Here is a 13156-nt window from a genome sequence, read left to right as displayed (position 1 = left end):
AAAAAACAAATCTATACTAATAAAAGCATAATATGCTAATTAGACCAGACAGCCGAACAACCTTCCGGACGACCTTCTGGATGTCCTTCCGGACAAAGCCACAGCGGTGGGGGCCAAGGCAGAGGCAGTTAGGGGCAATCAGGCAGGCAGGCAGGCGAGCGGTGAGGAGCCAGAGGTCCCAGATTGCGAGAGGGATGTCTGACTGCCAGTTTAGGCCCAATCCCAACATCTCCCGAGGGGTCCCAGATTGCGAGAGGGTGCAGGCCGAGCTGAGGGAATTTCATGCACAGGGCCTCTAGTATATAACAGAAATTTGGCCTTTGGATTAAAGGGTCCCAGGTTCAATTCCACTCAAGGGCACATGCCCGGGTTGTGGGCATGATCCCCAGTAGGTGGTGTGCAGAAGGCAGCCGATCAATGATTCATTCTCATCATTGATGTTTCTATCTCTCTCTCTCCCTCTCCCTTCCTCTCTGAAATCAGTAAAAATATATTTTTTTAAAAAGAAAGAAAGAAAAAGAGAAACTGATGGTATCCCCAGTATGGAGAGAGCAGTCTTGTTATAACCTGGACAACTCCTGCTCTCTTGAGATGGTGTTACAGGGCAGCCCTCAGTCTTCCCCTGTCGACCTGGCACATGGCTAACTGTCCAGCTGTTAAACCAAACCCTCCGTCACAGTTAACATTTATAATCAGTGATTCCAGTTCAGGACATAACATACGCTGAGTCCGGAGATTTGCCAGAGTTTTTAAGAAGAAAATTACATGCCATCCTTAGGGACCCCCGAGTTTAACCCCTGTGGCTGGCTGTTTCAGAGCTTTTTTCAGGGTTTTAACTGAAGATTTGGATAAATTCGGTGGGTCTTTGCCTAATTGGTTACCTTTAGGGACTTGAAAAAAGATAGTAATTGCTCAACCAAGTTACACAAATGAAAAAATGCAAGCAAGAGGAATTTTGGTCATACCAGTTTGTCTATAACTATCCAGTTTGTAATACAAAAGAGGGGAAATTGAGTGTCTTACTAAAAAAATAATAATATTGACAGTTAAAAACTAGGAAATTAAAAAATAAATGGCTATTTCTATTTTTTAAATTTTTACTTGATTTACAAAAATAATATCTTAAGGGGGCTAATGTACACAGTTATAATCAGTACACTTCAGCGCATATTTTCAAAGGCGGAAAGTAACATGCTTGAAAACTGGAAATATGTCTGAATTCTCTGCAACAGCATTTGCAGCAGAATTGTAAAAGTCTAGTTCCACGTGGCAGTGTCATTCCTAAACCAGGACCCATCTTATATAATAAAAGGGCAATATGCAAATTGACTGAATGGCAGAATGACTGTTCACTATGATGCACACTGACCACCAGGGGCAGACGCTCAATGCAGGAGCCAGGCTCGCAACTGGCGGGTGCAGCAGTGCAGATAGCAGTGCTAAGGACATCCGGGCAGCTGGCCTAAGCCGTCAGTTGAATATCCCCCAAGGGCTCCTGGACTGCGAGAGAGCACAGGCTGGGCTGAGGGACCCCTGTCCCCACCCTCCAGTGTACGAACCTCGTGCACTGGGCCTCTAGTAGGAAATAAATACCTACACACCTAACACAGTGCCTCAACAACTCAGTGAGTAAATGTTAAGTGCATAATAATCACATTTGTTCCTTTGTAAAAGCCACAATCGGATTACTTTATCCAGCATCAACTGCATTTCTGACTGTTGTCAGTGGAGGTCTATAGGAAGGGCATACAGTTTCTGCTATTTTGAAAGCCATATCAAAATAGAATTTGTTCTGCTGCTTTTTAATAGAAACGGACGTGTCATTCCTTATGATTTTGTTCTCATACCATAGCATAATTAATAATACCCCTAATTCATACTTTAAAGAAAAGTAATACATTTTAAAACCTTTGTCTTCCTTCAGATTGTGGTATTCATTGATGACCTGAATATGCCGGAAGCAGATAAGTATGGAGCACAACCACCCCTGGAATTAATCAGACAATTACTAGACTTGGGAGGAGTTTATGATACTGAAAAAATTGCATGGAAGGTAAAGTTCGTGTTAAATATTGTTGAAATGTGGGTTCAGGGTGCACACTTCTTCTCGTGGGTCCTTGTCTGACGAAGATGAAGAATAAATTCATGGACTAACAGATTTGTTTAATAAGAATATAGAAGTTTATTGGAAGCATATACAAACTCCCATCTGGGCAGGGGTGTCCCCAAAGGAAACCCCCCTGGGGAGGGGCCCCCAAGTGGGAAAAGCCTGCTTTCTTTCTCTCTAGTGGGAAAAAATCTAAATCCGAAAATCTGAAAATCTGTAATCTAAAAAAAATCTGTCTCATGACCCTATATGCTGCAGTTCTTTGTTTGACCCTGACCCTTTCTAATTGGACTCTTCTTAATTTAGGGCCCCCGTGCTTTCCTCATTGGTCATTTTGCTACATAGTATCAGTTCCAAAGGCCAAAGCCCACATGGTCCCCCCTCTTTCTCTCCCCTTATCTTCCAGCATTCCTCTATCCTCTGTGAAAATATGTTTCCTTCTTCCCGATATCCTGTGACTTTTCTTTATCCTCTGTGAATGTATGCCTTCCCCCCCTCACTGCCCCCCATCCCGTGGCCTTTCTCTATCCTCTGTACAAGTAAGATAAGCATTTTGGGTCTCCAAGCCCCCCACCTATGCATTCCTCTCCCATGGACCTTCTTTATTTCTAAGAGTCCCTAAACCTGCCTATTTTGTCTCTAAAATTCCTTCATCGTTACTTATCAATAAATTAAATATTTATAATGTTGAGTAAATTAAGTGAGAAATTTAAAAAATCTGGTGAAATGGACATGTACAGCAAGAAAGTTAGCCATGCCAGTTACATCTTTGCAATTTAGCGCAGGGCTCTTAGTAGGATTAAATCCTAGTAAAAGTTGCAAGTATGTCCTATAGGTTTAGTTTCCAAGTCAAATAATACTGTTGTTAAGCACATGAAAAGTTAATCGGCCGATAATGCATATGAGAACAGCTAATCCCTATGTCAGACTATTCTCATCTTTATTTTCAAGGACTTTCAGAAGTATTGCAAAGTCAAAAAAAACAAAAAAAAAACAAAAAAACCCAGGGAGGAATTTCAGTGCAATTATTTTTGTTACGTTGAACCAGGTCAGAAGTGGCTGAAATGTTTTTAAAACATGGATGCCCTTTCCTCCTTATTGGGTTCCTTCTCTGGAAACACAAGCCCTGTGTCCCAGCACTGACCGGGTCATCTGGGCATCCCGGCCTCGCCGCCTCCTCTGTCAAACCAGGTGTTTGCTTACCCAGCTTCCGTCTCAGCCAGCCGGGCCCAGGACCCCGTCAGACTGACGCAGCAGTAACGCCCGACAGAGGACCTGGGTGCTGCGCGCCCAGGGAGAGTCCAGGAGACTGGCGGGGGGGGGGGGGGGGGGGGGGAAGAGACGCAGGCTGTGGGCATGGGCAGACGCAGGAACCATGCTGTCGAAAGCAACCCCTTGTGGGAAGACGAGATTATCCGGGTGATTCCACCCAGCGCTGCAGTGATGATGTCAGATAGCTATTGCTCTGTGCACAGCCAGCGTCTTCTCCCCCCAGGCCCATCCTGGCTCCCCCTGAATGCTCGCATCCCCAGGACCCAGAGCAGACTGCTCATTGTCCCGCGGCTGCTTTTGTAAAAGGAGGCGATTTCCTGGCGACGTGTAGAAAGCTTCCTGAGGCCGCATCTTACACTTACTGTGAGGATGGGCTGCTGCCAGGAAGATGGGTTTCTTTTTTTTTTTTTTTCAATATATATTTTATTGATTTTTTTCCAGAGAGGAAGGGAGAGGAATAGAGAGCTAGAAACATCGATGAGAGAGAAACATCGATCAGCTGCCTCCTGCACACTCCCCACCGGGGATGTGCCAGCAACCAAGGTACAGGCCCCTGACCGGAATCGAACCCGGGACCCTTCAGTCTGCAGGCCGACGCTCTATCCACTGAGCCACACCGGCTAGGGCAGGAAGATGGGTTTCTATGACCATCGTAACTGTTGTTTGACAGTAAACAGTCACCTCGATCTTTTTGCTTAAACATTTTAAGTCTGTTCATTTGAGGGAAATGGAAACACGTTTCGCTGTCCATGGACCCAGTTAGTCCCTCTCTCCTTTCTCTCTTCCCCCAGAATATTCAGGATCTCTCCCTCATGGCAGCCTGCACCCCTCCCGTCGGAAGGGGGGACATCAGCCCACGTCTCCTCAAACACTTCTCCATCCTCGTGTTGCCTCATCCTCCACAGAGCGCCCTGCGCACTATTTTCCAGGTACTGAGCCCAGCTCCTTCTCCTGGAAAAAGGTGCATTCCCTGCTGTGAGGGGAACCCGGAGAACTTCAGATCACTAATAAGAGCAAAAGTTCTCCAAAGGGGACAAGCTGTATTTCTCCCCCTGCATCTTCTGGCCTGTTATAATTCGACACTAAATTTCTAAGACATGACTCAGTGTGTGTAAGCAACACGTTGGTGCTTTTTCATGAATGTTTACGGTGTAGAATCCCAGACGTGGCTGTCAGAAACTCCGACTCACTCTCTCTGGGATGGGGCTCAGGAAGCTGGGTTCAAAATCACAGCCCCTTTCTGCTCGGGTTGAGTTATTTTTATTTTCTTAGACCAGTGGTCGGCAAACTCATTAGTCCACAGAGCCAAATATCAACAGGACAACGATTGAAATTTCTTTGGAGAGCCACATTTTTTAAACGTAAACTTCTTCTAACGCCACTTCTTCAAAATAGACTCGCCCAGGCCGTGGTATTTTGTGGAAGAGCCACACTCAAGGGGCCAAAGAGCCGCATGTGGCTTGAGAGCCACAGTTTGCCGACCACGGTCTTAGAGGATAAAAAGGAAGAGAAAAAATTCTCAAATATCTTATTAGAAAAATGGCTTCACGCCATGGAATCTCAGAGGGAAGGCGGGGGTGGGTGGGTGGGTGGGAAGAGATCAACCAAGAACGTGTGTGCGTGTGAAATGAACCCTCCGTCGGAGCCCACGCCTCTCCGTGTCCAGTAGGGATGGGCTAGGAATAGTCTGCGCTTAAAATTTCCGGCAAACTGGATTATTCCATTTCTCTCCCAAGGCTCATTTGGGAATGTATTTCTCCATCCATAACTTCACAGCTGACGTTCAGAAAAGTAAGGATCAGATAATATCTTGCTCTCTGGCTATATACTATCAAGTATGTCAGAACATGCTGACGACGCCAACCAAGTGTCACTACATGTTTAATCTCCGAGATATGTTTAAGGTTTGTTTTAAAATTCACTCTCTAGCTTACTCTTAATATTTAAGATGGGGAGATGTCATTTTACTGAGTTGACTCTCTCTGTCTCTCACTCTCTCCCCTATCTCTCTATCCCCTCCCTCCCTCCTCCTTTCTATTTTTCTTACTCATTGATATTTTCAATATTAAATTGTTAAAAGGGGCAAAAAGGGAAATTGAAATTGATTAGTGTTGCTGTTTATTAGCAGCTTATGCATGAACCAGTTACAAAGAATCATTCAAATAATTCCATGCAGAGAATTGAATGATAAAACCACTTGGGACTGTTAGAATATTGGCTGAGATTCTCAGCAGGGAAAGAAATGACAAGGTTATGCCCTAGCTGGTGTGGCCCAGTGGATAGAGCGTCAGCCTGAGGACTGAAGGGTCCCAGGTTCGATTCCGGTCCAGGGCACATGCCCGGGTTGCGGGCTCGCTCCCCAGTGGGGGACGTGCAGGGTGTCTTACCCACGTCCTCGCAGCTGACGGTTAACAGGGTGCTGTCCTCCCTCCCCGCCAGCTCCTCCTGGGGCTGCTGCAAGCGGACAGGGCTGTCATCGACTCCAAAGAGATGGCCGCCCTGTTCTTCGTCCACGAAGCCGCCCGGGTGTTCCACGACCGCCTCATCGAGCACAGGGAGAAGACGCTCTTCTACCAGTTCCTCTCGAAGGAACTAGAGAACTACTTCCAGGTACACGTGTGTTGCGCGCGTTATTTTAAACGGGTCTCGGGCAAACGTGTTTCTATCCAAGTACACAGACATTGCTGCGACATTCATGACAGAAATGTTAGGAAGTCTATAAAATGTGAAAACTCTAATAGCTAACGCCACGTGCCGGGCCTTGAAACACTTTACATAGCCCTGGCCGGTTTGGCTCAGTGGGTAGAGCGTCGGCCTGTGGCTGAGGGGTCCCGGGTTCGATTTCAGCCAAGGGCACATGCCCAGGTGGCAGGCTCGATCCCCAGTAGGGGGCGTGCAGGAGGCAGCCAATCAGTGATTCTCTCTCATCATTGATGTTTCTATCTCTCTATCCCTCTCCCTTCCTCTCTGAAATCAGTAAAAGCATATTTTAAGGAAAACGTTACATATTATTACTCATTTTGATCTCCATAGTCCTGTTATTGTCCTCATTTCACAGGGAAAGAAACTGAGGCGGAGCGAGGGTAAGAACTCGCCCAAGGTCACACAGCTAGTTAAGTGGTAGCCTCATTATTCGAACCCGGGGTATCTGACTCCAGATACTCTTTATTTTTTAAAATATATTTTATTGATTTTTTTACAGAGAGGAAGGGAGAGAGATAGAGAGTTAGAAACATCGATCAGCTGCCTCCTGCACACCCCCCACTGGGGATGTGCCCGCAACCAAGGTACATGCCCTTGACCGGAATCGAACCTGGGACCTTTCAGTCCGCAGGCCGACGCTCTACCCACTGAGCCAAACCGGCCTCGGCTGACTCCAGATACTCTTAACCATCACACCTACTGCTCCTCAGCCTTCCTTTAGCCCCTTGCCACACAGCTGTTAGGAATTTCCGGTGCCAGACACCAAGCCAGGCGGGTGCTGAGTCCTGCCTGGAGCCGTGGGGCCCCCGGCACCTGACAGACGTCTGCACACGTCACGGAGCTGGGGAGGGGAGGAAACACGGCTCCTCTCTACCTGGCTTTAGGGGGAGGGAAACAGACTTCAAAGAGAAGGCAGCCCATGACCTTGGCCTGAAAGACAGGCAAGAATTCACCGTGGGCCACGGAAGCCAGTGGGGAGCTTGCCGGTCTGTGTGGTCATTAGCAAGGGGAGGTTTTCCTTTCGGATTGTTGGTGAGACCTCAAAATGTTATTTCCACCCTAGTCGCTTTGGCTCAGTGGATACAGTGTTGGTCTGCAGACTGAAGGGTCCCAGTTCAATTCCGGTCAAGGGCAGGAATCTTGATTGCAGGCTCAATCCCTGCCCTGGGAGGCAACCAATTGATCTCTCTCTCTCTCTCTCTCTCTCTCTCTCTCTCTCTCTCTCTCTCTCTCTTTCTCTCTCTCTCTCACTCCCCCCCCCTCCCTTCCACTCTCTAAAAATCAATGGAAAAATATCCTCGGGTGAAGATTAACAAAAACCAACACAAAATAAGATATTTCCACGGCAGGGGTTCTTAAACGTGGAACCCTTAGATAAAACTGTATTTCTATGTGTTTCGTTTCCTTTGTAGCCTTTGTATTTTGCTGTCTGTATTTTAAAACATTATTCTGAGGAACCTGTGGGTTTCATTCCAAAATGGGTCCATGGCACAAAACAGGTGAAGAAACCCCGAGGCCTAGGCCTGATGTGCCGAGCTTTGGGGATGCCGGTGCTTTGCGTGGACTTTGATCAGGAGACGTGGCTGCTAACAGGTGCTGCCGCATTGTCACCTCACAACAGATCCAGTGGACCAAGGAATCCATGATGAGCGACTCCACCGTCTTTGTGGATTTCTTGCGGATAAACAAGACGCACAGGAAGAAGATGTACCAGAACACCAATGACTACAGCAAGCTGGCCCGCGTGCTCAGTGAGTTCCAGATGAAGATCAGGTCCACCTCGGAGGTAAAGACGTAAAATAGTAGAAATAGTATACATGTATGTGTATTCATTCAGGTATGCACACACATACATGAATATAGAATGTCATATCTTTAAGGTATGTGTGTGTGTGTGTGCGTGTGCAAGCAAGAGAGAGCATTCAGGGGGAAAAAGTTTATCATATTTTAAAGCAGACCATTAGAAATGCAGTTTTATATGGTTTCATCTAATTTGGTCTCATTTAATAAAAGGGTAAAATTTTATTTTATTTTTAAAAATATATTTTTATTGCTTTTAGAGAGGGAGGGAAAGGGAAAGAGAGAGAGAGAGAGAAACATCAATAATGAGAGAGAATCATTGATCGGCTGCCTCCTGCACGCCCCCAGTGAGGATGGAGCCTGCAACCTGGGCCTGTGCCCTGACCGGGAATGGAACAGTGACCTCCTGGTTCCTAGGGTGAAGCTCAGCTGCTGAACCCGCCGGCCAGGCCAGAGGCTAAGACCTGAAATCCGAGGTGCACACTGTGAGGCTGCAGGGGTGGACTGATTAGCGAATTAAGAGACAGGAAGGCAGTGTGGCGCCAGGACCCAGAGTAAAACAGGGAGCAGCAAAACGGATGCCACTCGTGTGTATCTTTTCCCGTTGTCGTGGGAAGAGATGGGCTGGCACTGCGACACCAGCAAAATCACAGGCACCGTGAACCAGCTCCCTAGGACTCCCCCCCCCACCCCTCCTGCCCCAAGTCACAGCGGTGAGACGCAGCCGGGTGCTGGCCCTCCTCTCCCCTCGGGCCTGTGACCTCCCCGCATCGTGCACACCGCACTGTTCGCCGAGGGACAGTCCTCACTGTGCAAGCTCACTTTCCTGACTCGGTCTAGAGACTAGAATAGTCATCGTCAGTTCTGTATGCTCAGGTGCAGTACCAGAGTGAGGCCTAGCCAGTGTGCTCAGTGGGTAGAGCATCGGTCCACAGACTGAAGGGTCCCGGGTTCGGTTCTGGTCAAGGGCACGTAGCTTGGCTGCAGGCTCCATCCCCAGCCCTGGTCGGGGTGTGTGCAGGAAGCAACCAAACACATCGATGTTTCTCTCTCTCTCTTCTCTCTCTCTCTCTCTCTCTCTCTCCTCTCCTTCTCGCCCTCCTTTCCACTCTCTCTGAAAATCAATGGGAAAATATCCTTGGGTGAGGGTTAACAACAACAACAAAAATATGGGGAAAAAACAAACGCCATATTGAACACTGTCCTGCGCCTGCCCTCAGCGTGCCCCGTTTCCTCCGCCAGATCTCGCACTCCATGGTGTTCTTCAAGGAAGCCATAGAGCACATCGCACGGGCCGCGCGGGTCCTTCGACAGTCGGGGACGCACATGTTATTGGTAAGAATTTAAAGTTTTCAAATGCTGTTAAGTTGGCGAATTAAAAATTAAGGAAACCTCATAAATGTGCTTTGCATAAATACAACTTCTGTAAGCAGAGTTTCTATTTAAGAAAGGTCAGAGTCATTGAGTCATAGGACAAGATCCTTGTCCCTTTAAGAGTTTGCGTAAGAGATGCATAGCACATAAAGACATTATTTGTTTTTAGGAAGTGTTTGATCTGAATAAAGGGGTGACTCTAGCGTATCCTCAGCACTAACATACTCTTCCTGCAAGTGGGTCTTACTTCAGAACAGCCCACTTACTTGAATTTGGATTTAGAAGCGTGAGTCTTGCTTCTAAATGAAAATTTTACTTTTCATGAAAGCAAGGGGGAGCTACATTCTTGGAAAAATCCCTAAATAACGCGAATAGAGGTATTATTTTATTCGGAAGGCTAAAGAAAATTCAACATATTTAGCCAATTATGCGAATCACGTAATTCATGACTTATTTGTTGTTATTTATGTCTATTATTTATTTTATAACTATTTTAGTTACTTAAATCACACCATTTTTTTCCAAGAAGGACTTTTCTTTGGCACTCAGAGAAACTAGAACTTTGTTTTTAAATCCATTATTTAAACAGACATGTACAAGACTAATTAAAAAGAATTAAAAGTTAGAAAATAGCCCGAGCCGGTGTGGCTCAGTGGCTAGAGCGTCAGCCTGTGGACCAAAGGGTCCCGGGTTTGATTCCGGTCAAGGGCAGGTACCTCGGTTGTAGGCTCTTCCCCGGGCCTGGGGCCTGGGGGCCTGGTTGGGGCTCATGCAGGAGGCAACCAATCGATGTGTTTCTCTCACATCGATGTTTCTCTCTGTCTCTCCCTCTCTCTTCCACTCTCCCTAAAAACCAATGGGAAAAAATATCCTCATGTGAGGATTAAAAAAAAAAAAGTTAGAAAATAGAATTAAGACAAAAATGCAAAAGCAGATCTTTCCACCATCAAAACCATTCCTTTCTAGCCTTTCCCGTCCCATACATGGCACCCCCATAGATCTACTGTGCTGGCCCCAAACCTGGGACCCCTCATCCTGACACCTTTCACTCTCCACTTTCAGCTTGTCAATAATATCTCTCCCCAAAAAGTTCAAAAATAGTCCACAGTGTTTTTATTGCCTGAGTTTCTAGCACATCTAGACAGAAGACTATGCAGGGAAAGATTGCCAGAACATACATAGGGATCACGGGCTGGATTGTTTTTCTTCCAAAGATTGGAATAGACGGATGTGGGAAAGAAACGTGTACAACCTTGGCCTGCTACCTGACAGACCACAAACTCTACCACGTGCCCGTGTCCCACAACTACGCCTACATGGAGTTCAAAGAAGACTGCAAGAAGGTGTTTGTCCAGGCAGGGTTAGAAGGGACGCCCACTGCTCTGGTGATGGTTAATTTAAGCCTGGATCAGGTAAGGCCTCTTTGTCTTCATTACTTGAAGTTAGATATTTAAATAGCCCCCCCTTTAATATTTGAAAAGGAAATGTTTATCTGTAAACCAGTTAATCTACCGTATCAAGGCCCTTCGTTACTCTGTTCTTACCCAGTTATAGCCATAGAGTTTGTACATCTGTAATCATGGTGTAGATCGTTTTCATAAGCATTACACCCAAAGCATTTTTATCTTTATAATTTTCATTTTAATTGAGCAAACACAGGTATTGGGCAGTTAGAAGTGATTTATCTCTGTAGATGAAGTTATCTGTGTTTGTTTGTTTTTTAAAAAGCGCTATGGTCTGTGTGCACTCTCTGCCCATGTGACCTGCAGTGTGCTGTGTGTATCTCTGCCCATGTGACCTGCGGTGTGCTGTGTGCACTCTGCCCATGTGACCTGCAGTGTGCTGTGTGCACTCTGCCCATGTGACCTTCAGTGTGCTGTGTGCACTCTCTGCCTATGTTACCTGCAGTGTGCTGTGTGCACTCTGCCCATGTGACCTGCAGTGTGCTGTGTGCACTCTGCCCATGTGACCTGCGGTGTGCTGTGTGCACTCTGCCCATGTGACCTGCGGTGTCCTATGTGCACTCTACCCATGTGACCTGCGGTGTGCTGTGTGCACTCTGCCCATGTGACCTGCGGTGTGCTCTCCGGAAGTGGAGGCTTCTGTTTCTCCTCTTTCCTTGTTAAGTTCACCATCAATAAGGACCTGTCTGGTAGGCTGTACTTCATTTATAAACAGGCACAAATATGTTAATCTCCCAACTTTTAAAAATTGTATTCTTTTGCATAAGTCATACCTTCCCACAGCCAAAACATAATTAGCTCATACTTACTTCTTTGTGGCACAATTTTAAGGAGACATTGTTTATTATCCATGACCCAGTTATGTGTAGTTATGAGTATTGTGCAATATAATACTTGTGCTTCCTCCTGATTCTGGGTCTCTCTCTCTCTCTCTCTCTCTCTCTCTCTCTCTGGAGTTGTTTTACTTTCCTGTCATATTTTGAGAGTAAATCCAGGATCCATGTCCTGTCTGCTGTTCTCCGCACTCCCCAGTTTTTCTGTATATTTTATCTCTATATTCTCCCCTCTCCAATGTGAATGCCCGCCCTTTGAGCAGGTGAGGCTTCTGCCGGACACTCATTCTGGGTTCGGAAGATGCTGTTCTCCGGGCCAGGCGCCTGCTGTTCTAACGTAAGAAATAACTTTTCAGCCCTGGCCAGTTCGGCCCAGCGGATAGAGCGTCAGCCTGTGGACTGAAGGGTCCCGGGCTCCATTCCGGTCAAGGCCACGTGCCTTGGTTGCAGATTCCCCCACCCTGGTCGGGGTGCCTGCAGGAGGCAACCAATCGATGTTTCTCTCTGTCTCTCCCTCTCCCTTCCTCTCTCTCTAAAAATCAATGGAAAAATACCCTCAGGTGAGGATGCACAAAAAAAAAAAAAAAAAAGAACTTTTCAGAAAACCACTGTCAGTCAGATGAGATGGACAGAAATTCGCTTTGTTTTAATGAACCTCGGTTCTCCTTACCCTCCTGCTTGGCGTGTTTCGAGTGGAACACGTGGGTCCTGGACTCACGTGCGACGGAAATGGGTCTCCCCGCAGGAGGCGTTCCTGGAGGATTTGAACAGCATCGTCAGTTTGGGGGAAATCCCCGACATATTTGAAAAGGAGGAGCTGGACTCGCTCGCCCTGCGGATCCGGTCTCTGGCCGAGCAGACGGGCTACGTGGACAACAGGCAGGCCGTGCTGTCCTTCTTCCAGAAGGTGCGCTGTGGGCGGGCTTTCCCGGCGCCGCGGGGAGGCGGGCGCAGAGCGCGTTCATCGTCCCCGTGAGTGATGGCCAAGGTGGGGGCGGTTTGGAGTTCTGTCCGTGAGTTTTTAAAGCTGAAATGACTGCCACCCCTGCACCCAGACACACGGTGCTCGTAGGCCGGCCAAGGAGAGCGAAGATCTGGGCCTCACTACCATGGGCTTGAAAAATAGAAAAATAACAGCTGGCCATAATGACAAATGAGAGCCCACGATGGTTTCCCCCCCCCCTTTTTTTTTTTAGAGAGAGAGAGAGAGAGAGAGAGAGAGAGAGGGAGGTTGTCTCCCACACGTGCACCGACCAGGGGCAGGGGGTAAACCTGCGATCCAGGTACAATCCCTTCACTGGAATCGAACCTGCAGCCTTCGGATGCACAGGCAGGCGCGCTAACCATTGGACACACTGGCCAGAGCCCCACTGTGATTTCTTACGCTGAGATTCCTTCCCAGCCGAGGAGGCTTCCGTCTCGGTCATGTTGGCAACAAGTGTGGACAGGCAAGAAACAAGAACGTTCTCATCGTTTTGAAAGAAGCCTCAAGTTGGCCAGGAGGCCATGGGTAGGGCAAGGAGCTGGCCAGGAAAATCAGGCGGTGCTCAGACGGAGCTCGGCAGGGGGTGGCTGTGCAAGGACCAGTTTGAAGCGAGGTGTGA

At 47.4% G+C, this 13156-nt stretch overlaps 1 protein-coding gene across 1 annotated transcript in view; it reads left to right on the top strand.

Annotated features, from left to right (window-relative positions):
• Positions 1-13156, top strand: part of DNAH14 (dynein axonemal heavy chain 14) — a 139557-nt gene that overhangs the window by 85699 nt on the left and 40702 nt on the right. Inside the window, exons 49-56 of the mRNA XM_054713049.1 lie at positions 1925-2053; positions 4171-4308; positions 5116-5283; positions 5819-5989; positions 7704-7868; positions 9125-9217; positions 10471-10668; positions 12298-12459. Coding sequence (XP_054569024.1) covers positions 1925-2053; positions 4171-4308; positions 5116-5283; positions 5819-5989; positions 7704-7868; positions 9125-9217; positions 10471-10668; positions 12298-12459 — 1224 coding nt within the window. The remainder of the gene's footprint in view (positions 1-1924; positions 2054-4170; positions 4309-5115; positions 5284-5818; positions 5990-7703; positions 7869-9124; positions 9218-10470; positions 10669-12297; positions 12460-13156) is intronic.

The sequence above is a fragment of the Eptesicus fuscus genome, chromosome 24 (assembly GCF_027574615.1).
Source record: "Eptesicus fuscus isolate TK198812 chromosome 24, DD_ASM_mEF_20220401, whole genome shotgun sequence".
NCBI classification, from domain to species: Eukaryota; Metazoa; Chordata; class Mammalia; order Chiroptera; family Vespertilionidae; genus Eptesicus; species Eptesicus fuscus.
This window is presented reverse-complemented; position numbering and strand designations above follow the sequence as displayed.